Source organism: Sciurus vulgaris, assembly GCF_902686455.1.
Source record: "Sciurus vulgaris genome assembly, chromosome: X".
Lineage (NCBI taxonomy): Eukaryota > Metazoa > Chordata > Mammalia > Rodentia > Sciuridae > Sciurus > Sciurus vulgaris.
In genome coordinates this window covers 91752333-91764313 of record NC_136471.1, presented here as the reverse complement: position 1 = coordinate 91764313, position 11981 = coordinate 91752333, and the positions used below count along the sequence as shown (strand labels likewise).

General features: G+C 48.7%; 1 protein-coding gene across 9 annotated transcripts in view; it reads right to left on the bottom strand.

Annotated features, from left to right (window-relative positions):
* Nucleotides 1-232: 232 nt before the first annotated feature.
* KDM5C (lysine demethylase 5C) overlaps nt 233-11981 on the bottom strand; it is a 33602-nt gene continuing 21853 nt past the window's right edge. For 4 of the 9 annotated variants that reach the window (XM_079123805.1, XM_079123803.1, XM_079123804.1 and 1 more), the window contains 14 exons: nt 9833-9952; nt 9530-9724; nt 6539-6720; nt 6325-6449; nt 6034-6196; nt 5417-5513; nt 4177-4535; nt 3445-3583; nt 2793-2972; nt 2488-2625; nt 1699-2298; nt 1342-1411; nt 996-1195; nt 233-888 (listed from right to left, as the gene is read on the bottom strand). In XM_079123805.1, coding sequence (XP_078979931.1) covers nt 523-888; nt 996-1195; nt 1342-1411; nt 1699-2298; nt 2488-2625; nt 2793-2972; nt 3445-3583; nt 4177-4535; nt 5417-5513; nt 6034-6196; nt 6325-6449; nt 6539-6720; nt 9530-9724; nt 9833-9952 — 2934 coding nt within the window. In that variant the 3' untranslated portion in view covers nt 233-522. Of the gene's footprint in view, nt 889-995; nt 1196-1332; nt 1412-1698; nt 2299-2487; nt 2626-2792; nt 2973-3444; nt 3584-4176; nt 4536-5416; nt 5523-6033; nt 6197-6324; nt 6450-6538; nt 6721-9529; nt 9725-9832; nt 9953-11981 lie in introns of all 9 variants that reach the window. The other 5 variants (XM_079123801.1, XM_079123800.1, XM_079123799.1 and 2 more) reach the window with 4 other exon arrangements.

The window sequence follows — 11981 nt, the reverse complement described above, 5'->3', positions numbered from 1 at the left end:
ACTGTGAGCACAGCTATGTGAAGCTTCCTCCTCCTGGGTGGAACAGTCAGGGGAAGGGAGAGGGAGAAAAGGAGAGGGAGGAAGGAAGTGGGGAGAGGCAAAAGAGTGAGAGGAGGAAGGGGAGGTTAGTGTAGCATGGCCTGGCCAGGGCCAGAACTGGGGAAGGGAGAGGAGATCCCCCAGTTTGCATAAGCACTGGCCTTGTCTCTGGAATGGTGCTGGCCCAGCCCCAGTTGCCCCCTTGCCCACCTGCCCATCTATCTGCCTCAGGTGTCTGGGAATGCTGGTTAAGAGGTTACCAGGGATGGGGGACTCCAGGGGCCGGCCCCCAGGAGCTGAGGTCTGAACAATACCTTGGAGTCAGAATATAAAAATCAAGGGACTCAGGGGTGCGTGAGGAGGGGGTTGGCCTTACCCCCCTCCCCGCCCACCTCCCAAGAAGCAGGCTTGATGGTCAGAAAGAGGATCCTTGAGGCCAAGGTGGGGGGTCTCTGTTGGGGTCTGTGCTAGGCTCAGCCACTGTCACAACTGTTGCTGAGGCGGCTGCTGTGGGCAGGGCATATGCAGCCGGGAAGTCAGAGTAGAGAAAGGGGCCGAGGGGCCTGAAGTGGCCCCTAGTGCCGGTTCCAAGCCATTCTGGTTCTCCTGGGTGCTGGGGCTGCCAGTGGTGGGGAGGGGTGCAGGGGGGGCCTCACCCCCAGTCTCCTCCTCCAGCTCCTCCTCCTCCTGGGCTTCCTCGGCCTCTGGCCCTGAGCTCCGTACCCTCTTTGGCTCTAGCTCCTCTCGGGCTGGGTCATCGCCCTCCCCACCCCGATCCACCTTCCGCCGCCGCCGCCTCTCCAGGGCCCGGCCCCGTGCCCGACTCCCATGGCGCTCTGCCTTCTCCAGCTGTGATCACAGACAGGCAGAAAAGATAGGTTGTGGGCCAGCAGTCAGGCCTGGGCTCCCTGCCTGCTTGGCCTGACCTCCTGGCCCTGACTGATTTCCCTCCTCACCTCTAGAAGTGTTTGGATCCGCTCCAGGTCTGGAGGCTGCCCAGCCTGTAGCAGCTGCCAGATGCTGTGGTTCTCATCCAGGGTCACCTCAAGCAGGTCCCCCTCCATCATGAGCTCCTCCAGGGGGGCCCGGGTTGCCTCGGGCAGTTCCAACACGGGGCCAGTCAACTGTGGCAATAGCGAGGACAGCATCTCCAGATCTGGGAGGGGTTGGGGGGGAAAGGCCATGTTAGAGGCTGCCCTTGGTCTTTTCCACTACCATGACAGAACTAATTACATGGGTCACTCTGGTGACATCCAGTCAACAGTCTACCCACACCACCATACCTAGACCTACCTCTCTTACCTGAGCCCTCCTCCGGGGCCACCTTCTCCGGACTGGTCATACTATCTCCGTTCTCTAATAAGCCCTGGACCTGCCAAGGAGAGCAATAATGAGTAAGAGTAACTGAACTGAAGAACCAGACCCTATTATTCCATCCCCAACCCCAGACCTGGGACTTTGTACTTCCTGGAAGAGGAGGGCAGACACAAGCTGCCAGTAGGGAAGAGAATCTATGGATCCAGACAGACACAGAATGGGGCAGGGAGGCTGGGCCAAAAGAGTATGAAAACTGGAGAGCAGGGACAGAGCTGAAATCTAAATAGGGGTGGGGGCCAGGAGACAGGAATTTGAGGACAAGAGCTGGGCCAAGCAGCTCACCTTAGGCATGTCCTTGCCACTGCCCTCTCTGAGAGAGTCAGAGGCAGGGGCTGAAGGATAGGAAGGGGGCTCCTCGGGCCTGGGTTCAGCCTGTAGCTGTTGGCGGAGCTCGGCCAGCCGTCCCAACAGAGCAGTCACATCCTCAGAGGCCAGAGCCTGTCTGGCACGGCCTTGCCAGCTGATGGCCCTCTCTGTGAGGCACTGTAGGGCCTCACCCTCAGGCAGCCGCACAGGAAGTCTCTGTAGGGCTACCAGCAGTGCCAGGATGGTCTCCAGGCGTGGGCGCCGTGAGCGCATGCACAGTGGGCACAGGAATTTGGTGTCCCACTCCCACCAGGCCAGCAGCGGGGATGAGGTGGGACTGGGCCTTGGGGAGCTGAGGAGGCGGGGTACCGACACACACCGCCCATGGAACCAGTCCTGACACAGGTCACACTGCAGAGCTCCCACCCCGGCTGGCACTTGCCCACACACGCAGATGGAGGTTGCAGAAGAGGCCGGGGTCGACGATGCCAGTGGACTGGGCTTGGCTGAGTTGGTGCGACGCAGCTGCAGGATACCCTCCTTCTCCTTCTGTTCCCCCTCCTTGAAGGCCACGATCTGCCGTGCCCAGGACAGGGGGAAGAGTAGGTCAGCAGTCTGTCCCCTCCCTTCTCTGGCCCCCTCAACACCCCACTCCCAAACCAGGAGAAGTAAAGTTCAGGGAGCAAGCGGTCTGCCCATGGTCACCCGGCTCAGACAACTCTATCATCGCCAGGCTCTTCACCCATCTGTGTCTAAGCTCCTTACCACAGAGCCTGGGTCCCTGAGGTCCTGCGCAGACAGCCCCAGCAGCTCTGTGTCAGATTTGTACAACCCCAGCTCCTTCTCCATCCACCGGCTGCGCTTGGTGCTGTCTGAGCCGGCGTCTGCACACGGGCAGAGCACCTGAGGCAGGCAGACAGAGGGGGAATGACCGGGCTTCCCTACCTCCCATACCCTCTCCTCTCCTCCCCTTTCTGGTGCCCTTCAAAAGACCCATTTTCTCATATGAGCCATCTCACAACAGCCAGGTCAGGCAAGGAGAGGCTGTGGGTGAAGATGCCAGGTCTCACCTCCAGCAGTGTGTAGCAAGAGTTCTTCTTGAGGAAGGTCTTGGAGGCTTTCTCCCTCCAGGAGTGCGCTGTCAGTACCTGCAGCTCCAGCTGTCTCAGTTCCTCTAGCCCCACAGGGAGATCCCGGCCCACAGCCACCAGGCCCTCTAAGTCATCCAAGCAGGGGTAGTGGTCACCATTCTGGGGACAAAGGTGAGAGAAAGTTGAGTTTAAACTGCCAGTATCTACTGATGCTTACTGTACCTAGTCCTGAGCTGAGAAGATGGACTGGACTCAGTCTTGAGGCAGAAAATAGGCATTGTCCTGGCTCTCTCCCACAACGCCTGCATCCGCTGACTAGCTCATCCCGTCTCCAGGACCACTAGCCTAGCTGTTAGGCTGTGTTTTTGACTCTTCAACCCTCCTCCAGGTATCTACTCTGTTCCACTCCCACACTACCTGGCTCCCTGCCCTACCATCTTCATTATAACCAGCACCCAAACTTTCTTCAGGCCAGCCTCACAACCCTTTGTCTCACACTGTTCACCAAGCACATTTTGCCTCCTCACAGTGTACCATGCCTGCTTCCTCTCTTTAGCCCACCCAAGCCAGTGTTTGCCAACTCTTCCCAGCTGGACAGAAAGCCTTGGGTGGGTTGGAAAGGGGTCCTCACTTGGATCTCATCCACATCGGCAATCCAAGCCCGGGCCTTAGCAAGAGCCTCCTTGAGAGCCTGGATGTTGGGCAGGTGAACTGGGATGTTTTCTGCTTCACGGATTATGGCCTCGAGTGTAGCTGGTGGATGTTTCTGCCTAAAGGTAGGAAAAAAAGAGGACTCTGCCTGGTATAGCTGACTGGAAGCCCAGTCTGATCACCAGATATATCTGCACAGGCCCCTGGGGCACTTATTCCTGCTACTACTTGGGCTTAATTGCTTGTGTCCTGACTGTGGATGGCTGCCAGTCCCCATTTCCTCCAGACTGCATGCACCAATGCATCTCCTTCTGCCACAACTCTTGCACCTCTGCCTGTCCGCCAGTCTCAGCCTGCTGGCAGTGCCTACGCTTACAGTTGGTGTGTAACCTATGGCTGCAGTCTATCAGACTGCCCCATGTGTGTTGTCTTTCTAACATATGCCTGACTGCCTGTTATTTGTGCTTCTGTGTATATACATATGAGCCTATGGGGCTACTCTCTACGTATCTCTGCTTCTCCAACAGTCTGTTTTATCTATGCCTCTCCATGTATATGGAGTTTTTTTAAAAAAGGACAAGTCAGGAAACACAAGTGGGGTGGAGAGTACACAGGAGTAAAACATCCAAGGCGACCTATAGCAACCATCTTCAGGTTTTCCATGAAACTTTGAAGGATAAAGTAGGGCATGGAGGGGAAGAGCTGGGCCTACCTGGCCTCCAGGCAGAGGTGGGCTTTCTCCTCCCAGCGTTCGGCAATGGTCAGCAACTCCTGCAGCTCAGCCTGGGCCTTATCCACAGCAGGGCTAGGGGCTACATTGGCCCCAGCAACCAACAGTCCTCTCATGACAGCCAGGGTGCCCCTTCGGGCAGACGGGGCCAACGTGCGTTTTACCTCATCCAGCCATCGCGCCTGTTCCACTTGCCGCTGGAGTTGCTGGGCCTCAGGCACCTCCACTCCTAGCTGCCGCCCCCTCTCCAACAGGGACTGCAGTAGCCCTGGACTAGAGGGCTGTGAGGCCAGGGCCTCACGGGCCTCAACCTGGTAGGCCTCCACCTGTTCCAGAATACCCTACCAGAATATGGAATGAAGAACAAACTCCTGAGCTGGGCTCCCTTAGAGGGTCTACCAGTACATACCCTTGTCCCACAACCTTCTTCCCCTCTAATCTTTTGGGAAAAGGGAAACTAAATGGGCTGGGCTCTCCTCCTCCAAGCTCTAAGACAGTGATTCCTAAGTATTTGTTAAGATGTCCTGGGGAATTTGTTAAAATGCACATTCCTAGGCCCTACTACTAAAGATTTTTATTTTTTTTTTTTAATGATACAGGGGATTGAACCCAGGAGTGCTCTACCACTGAGCTACATACCTGATTTTTTTTTTTTTAACTTTTTATCTTGAGACAGGGTTTCACTAAGTTGCCAAGGATAGCCTCAAACTTGTGATCCTCCTGCCTTAGCTTTCTTTAGTCATTGGGATTACAGGTGTGTACCACCATACCAAGTCACCATTAGAAATTCTTAATAGAGATTGGTCAAGAATCTGCTTCATTTCTCTCTGCAGAGGACTCTGCCCTACGAAATGCTACACTACACTCAGTCCCCATCATGCTCACATTGGTGTCTGCTCTTCTCTATCCTGCTTATTCTTTACCTTTGTGAACTTTGTTCAGTTTTCCAGGCCCAACAAGCACTCTTGTTACCTCATTCTTCTCTAACTCCTCCAGACAACCTTCTCTTAACTCTGTAGCCTATACTCAAACCCCTGTCAACTGCCCCTCAAATCCCACATCTAACAGTTACTAGACCCTTGCCTCATGCCAATTTTCTCACGCATGCAACCTGCATCACCCAAATACCTTAAACTTGCTAAGGGAGCCCAAAGTGACCAGCTGCTCAGGTTTCCCAGTCCCTCTGATCCCTCAGCAGCACTCCAAGCCCACCCCTCCTCACCTTGACATCCCCAATCTGGTGCATGGCACAAGGCAGGTTGTTCATCTGGTCCAGAAAGGCCTGGAGCTCAGCCAGGGTCATCTGTAGACCAGCCACTCTGTGGGGGCCATGGAGTTTCACATGTGGCATTTCAGGTCCAAAATCAGTCCCTTCCCTCCATTTCTGTGTAAGACCCCATTCCTTTCCTCACCATAGCTATCCACCTTGATCTGCTACCTCAGGAATTCCCCAACTGCCCAGATTACAGGGAGGGTTTTAAAGTATAAGTGCATTCACAGGATAAGGGAAATTAGGAGAAACAAGGCCTCTGAGCTACACCCCCAATCCCTATGAACCCAAAGATGTGTGGCTATGCTCAGGTTTATATGGGTTTATATCCTGTTCTCACCCAACTCTCCCATAACTCCTCCCTGCCCACAAAATTCCTCTGTCTCTCAAATCTCCTATAGGTACTGATAAAGTAGATACAAGTTGCCTGGTCTCCTTGCCCTCCCAGGCCACCTCACACGCTCAGATACTTAACTTCCTGCTAATGCACCCAGTGGTATTGAGAGTCCACCCCCTGTAGCACTTCTCCTAGGCACTGGATCTTCGGTAGTCTCCCTATGCCCTAGCACCTCATGTTGCCATACCCAGCTTCCTGGCCGCTGACCAGTCCCAGAGCCTGGGACACACAAGCTTCTGCCTCACTCAGGCAGTTCTTCAGTCGCTGCAGCAGCTCACTATTAGGAAACCTCCGCTCACGGGCCTCAGACTCTAGTGCTCTCAGCTCTTCAAGGCCTAGAGGAAGAATGAGAGCAGCAAGGAGTAGGCAGTATTGAGTAAAGGCAGAGGAAGGGGGTCAGGGGTACAGAAGAAAAGGGAATAGAACTTGCCTGTGGAATCCCTCCGACCCCCCCATCACTCACTGCGCTTCCGCCCATCCTCCACCTCCAGGGCCACTCGCACTTTGTTGGCCCAGGTGTCAAAGGACTCGGCCCGAACCTTCAGCTTATGCAGCATGGCAGGGAGCTCATCCAAGGTGTATCGATACCTGGAGGAAGAAGACAAGGAAGAGCACGTCTGGCCCAGCTCTGCGCCCTCCTTCTCGATCCACTTCCTCCAAGTAGGTTCCATGCTCACCGCAGATACTGCCGGCTACTGGAGCACTTGCAGAGGTCATTGATGTGGGAAAGGCAGACAAGGCCATCTGGGCAGTCATAGCAGGCCAGGGCAGAAAGGAAGCATGTGGTCTTACACTTGATGCATTGGCGCTCATCATCTGGGAGCAACTCAAAAGCCTCTCGTTCAGCCTCTGTGATACCCTGGGAACATCCAACCCACGTGTTATACAGAACCAGACAGGGAAGAAGAAACCCCCATCTCAGCTAATGCTGAACCCCAATTTAGGCTCAAATCTATGCTGACAGTCATGGAGGTCGAGAGGCTAAACTTCACACAGCACACCTGCCCTTTCCTCTAGTCCATACTCTCAAGGCAGAGGGAATCAGATGGATCAGGGCAAAATCAGTATGGGCTCAGGCAGAGAGAATTTAATAGAGGAAGAAAATCAGATAAGATTCAGCTCAATACAAAAGGCCTTTTGGGTGAGAGAACACAAGGACAGCAGTGGACCAAGGCACCAGAAAGGTAGCAATGTAGGATGTATACAGGGGAGCAATGCTGGCTTCTAGTTACTTAGCTCCCACTATGTTCCAGGCACTTGTGCTGGCTGCTTATCAGGCAGAAGACACTGGCTGCACCTATATAGATTATAGAAATTCAACTGCAGGCCCTTGTGTTCATGTTTTAAAGATACATGTTTTTCCAACATGACTTCCAAACCTAAGCCAATGACTTCATCTGCTGCTTAGATGAAGACAAATCAGTCCATTCCAGAAATGAAGGAAAAAGCCAACTATGCTGGAATAATTGAAAGACAAAATAATGCCTTATATTATGGGCAATTTTAGGGATTTTTAAAGAGAAATACTGATGCTAACAGTTTTGCTTATATAATAACTTCAACAACTAACCTCTGCAAAAGCTATGAGCCCACTGCAAATTATAGATCCCACTATGCAACTTATTTTAGCTGTGTAATCATGAGTAAATTATTTAAACCTCTGTGGTTCTCAGTTTTCTTATCTTGTAAGAAAGATAATGGGCTGGGGTTGTGGCTCAATGGTAGAGTACTTGCCTAGCACCTGTGAGGCCCTGGGTTCGATCCTCAGCACCACATAAAAATAAAAATAAAAATAAAAATAAAAATAAAAAGTATTGTGTCTACCTACAACCGGGGGGAAACAAAAAAGAGAGAGAGAGAGAGAGTGATAACAGTACCATGTTCTTTGGACTGTTAGGCGGATTAACAAAGCAACTTAGACAAGTCCAATTCTAAGTGCTCCACAAACATTTGTTATTACTAGCTCTAATTTTTAGGTAAGAATACATATCTCACAGGCATATCTCATTTTACTAAGGAGGAAATTAAGTCTCAGAGAGTCAGTAACTTGCCAAGTGAGGATTTGACTGCAGTCAATTTTGACTCCAAGCCAGACAATGTTCTAAAGATGAAGCCCCTAGGTTTTCTTTGGATCATAAACTCTTAAGAATTGGATGCAGCCAGGCGTGGTGGCACGGCTGTAAGCCCAGTGACTCAGGAGGCTGAAGCAGGAGGATTACAAGTTCAAGGCCAGCCTTAGCAACTTAGTGAGACCCTGTCTCACAATAAAAAATAAAAAGAGTTGGGAATATAGCTCAGTGGTTAAGCACCCCTGGGTTTAATCCACAGTACCAAAACTAAACAAAACAGAACTGGATACAAATTGAGTTCTCTCCTCCAGGGAAGTAGTCAAACACATACATCATCTCTTAAGTGTTCCAAGACTAGGGTGTCCAAAACTCCTCTCTAAGGTGAGGGCCAAAGTGTAGAGAATTCTGAATGTCAGGACAGGAAAGTCTATTCTCCCCATGTTTCTTTGGCTTTTTCCCATAGTACAGCATAGCCACAGGGCCATCATTTAAGAACAGGACCACAGAGAGAGAAAATGATGCCTGGAAATCCCCAGGGACTCACCAACTAATACTATGACTGAGAGGTTCCAGATTTTCAACTCTACTATAGCTGAAACTCTCCCTACCTCCCATGTTCACAGAAAAGTTATATGAACTTTAAATAAGAAAGTAACATCCCAAACAGGCAGTAAGGGATCTCTCAGGACCTGCATTCCTTTGTATTCTTTTTTTCTTTTGGTAGTGCTGGGGCCTTATGCATGCTAAGCATACACTCTACTACTGTGCTACACCCCTCAACCCTCGTCTGTAGTATTATGGAGGAGACTCACTAAGTCAATTCCCTAAAGAGACAGGTGTGGAGCTTGAAGGCAGCAGCTGAATCTACCTGGGTGGACTTTATAGCTCTGCAACAGCTTCTACTCAGCCATACACACAACTGATGCATGTTTATAAGAAATGTATTAAAGTAGAAAGTGTTTCTACTTGGTACCACTATTGCCCTAGTTAGAATTACTGAACCACCTATGTGTAAGAAAATAGCACTTTCAAAGAAATGTCCAATCATTTTCTTCATGTATTAACATTACCAAATAGCAGTTCTCCATTACAAGGGCACTAATAGAAGCTTTGACATAGATCACCTCACTTGAGTTTTACAACTACCTTGCAGGTTAGGTATTTACTGCCATTTTACAGAGTAGGAAAGTGAGACTATGAGAGTTTAAATAACTTGATAAGGTCAGATAATCAGCAGTGAGGATTTCCTATGCCTGCCTGTCCCACTGGGTTATTTGGATAATGAAGAAGAACTGCTGTACAATCACCTGCTATGGGTCAGTTACTGAACATTATCTCTGATCCATTGGACTATCCAAAAATACGAGCATTATTATGATTCCCATTTTTCAGATGGAAAAACTCTCAGTGAAGTCAACTGACTTTTCTAAGGTTGCCAGTAAAGGGCAGAGCAGAGAATGGAGTGAATTTTTCAATTCAGATGCATCTAATTCCTTTCACTACACTCCAAGAGTAATGGTTACATCTCCTTGGTGCAGCCCATCTTCCACAACCTCCTAGGCTAGGGTGTCTGATGCTGGGGACTCTCCCACCACTCACCTTCTCTAATAGAGCCTTCCGTAGACGCCGTTCCTCTTGTACCATGATGAACATCTCCTTATGCACAGCTGCCGCCAGATTTAGGTCTAGCTTCTCAGGGCAGGCAGCCATCTTGCAGATGAGCTCCTCATGGGAGAAGACACAATACCTTCGGAGCCGGCGGTAGTGCTCAATGCACTGGCGCCCAGCTGGCAGCTGCGGACAGGTTCAAGGTTGAGTGTGGCCAAGTCTGAAGGCAGTGGTGCCTAGCTTCCTCACAACCTTCCTGCTTCTCATGGCTAGCCCACCACACTCCAGACTCACCCAGTCGGCAGTGCAAAAGTTGACAGCCTCAGCAAAGTTGTAGCCTTGGTTGAAGCCACTGTGGTAAGCTCGGGGAAAGGTGATGACGAATTCTCCTGCACACTGGTTTGTGCGGACAACCTAAAAAACAAGAAAGGCGAAGACTATTGAGATGGAAGTTTTCCAGTCTGCAGAAACCTAAGTGCAAGGTTCTTAAGAAGACAAAGGAAAGCCTCAGGGTATAGAATCTGACAACAGAATCCTAGGCCCTTCAACTCTGAAGGGAGAACCAGTAGTCTCTGCTCTTCAAGGTTCTGGTCTGTGTTGACAGATGACATGAAGATTTGAGTCACAAGTAGAAACATACCTATCAAGTTATTTCAACTCCCTAGTAATTTTTGTAAAAATTATAAGTATCACTTTTCATTAAGCTGGCCACTTTTTATACTAATGTTTACTGTTATCAGCCATAGATATAGTTTTAAGAGTCAAATGGTTCTACATGATTTGTTATAAAATCAGCAGGTCCTGCCATCTTCCCCTTCCCAGAGCCAATCATTTTCACCTCTTCTGATTACTTTGGCAATGACCTTTAACAACCCTAAATAACATGCTTCTGGACTTTGCAAAACAAAAACAAAAAACAGCCTCCTTTTTCTCAATTTGCTTAACTTTCTATGTACCTATTACTAATTTAACCCCCAACTTTCTGACAAGTGTCTGAATCACCTTTCCTATTAATTTTCACCTTTCTATAACACTCTCATGAATCCTTCTGATGATGAGCCAGTCTAGACCAGCTATCCTCCCTGGATCCTAATGCTTCTATGACAGACCTCTTGTTTCCTAGATCCTCCTTCTTGGTTTATTCCTTTGCTATATTCGAACATCTCTTCTAAAAACATCCTGAGAAATGAAGGGAAGAAACTTTTTTTGATGGTAGTGGGGTCTATTTTTACTCTCACACTTGACTATATACAGAACTCTTTTTTTTGTTTTTGTTTTTTGTATTGGGGACTGAACCAAGAGACATTTTACCACTGAGCCACATCCAAGCCCTTTTTATTTATTTTGAGACAGGGTCTCATTAAGTTGCTTAAGGTCTTGGTAAATTGCTGAGGCTGGTCTTGAACTTCCGATCCTCCTGCCTCAGCCTCCTGAGTCAGGATAAAGGGCATGCACCGCCACACCCAGCTGCATATGGAATTCTAAGATGAAAATCTCTCTGAAAGCTTGCTTTAGTCTTCTAGATTCCAATATTGCTGTTGAAAAGTCTAAAGCCATTCTTATTTCTTTTTGAGGGGAGAGGGTACCAGGAATTGAATTCAGGGGCACTCAATCACTGAGCCACATCCCCAGCCCTATTTTGTATTATATTTAGAGATAGGGTCTCACTAAGTTGCTTAGCACCTTGCTTTTGCTGAGGCTGGCTTTAAACTCGTGGTCCTCCTGCCTCAGCCTCCTGAGCTCCTGGAATTACAGGTGTGTGCCACTGTGCCCAGCAGTCATTCTTATTTCTAATGCTTTGAATTAAATCTGCTTCTCTCTCAAGAAGTTTACAGGATTATTCTTTTTCCAGTATTTGTGATAAAAATCCATAAGACATATCTTAGTGTAGATCTGTGTATTGGATAGGCTCTCTGACTCTGAAAACTCAATCCTTCAGTTCAAGGAAATTTTCTTATGACTTCATTAATAGTTCTACTCTCTGTTTTCATCTGTTTTTTTTTTTTTTTATTTTCATAATTCCTATTATTTGAATTTTAACTTCCTGGATAAATTCTTCAAATTCTCTAATTTTCTCTATATTTTCCATTTTTATCTTTTCATTCTATTTTCTGGGAAATCACAACTAGTTTTTTTTTTGTTTGTCTTTTAAAATTTGCACTTCTGCTATCATAATTTTAAGCTCCAAGAGCTCAATGTTTTCAGTATGCTCTTTTAAATTAGTTCTTAGTATGTTCTTTTTAAATAGTATTCTGCTCCTTCAGGTTTGCAGCAGAGTACTCTCACTTTATCTTCAGGGAATACATTCTAAGACTCCTAGTAGAGGTCTGCAACCTGGGATAGTACCAAATCCCATATTTAATGTTTTTTTCCTACACATACATACACAAACTTGATACCTTTCCTTTCTTAATTAAACACTTATCACACACTGTGGCCATAT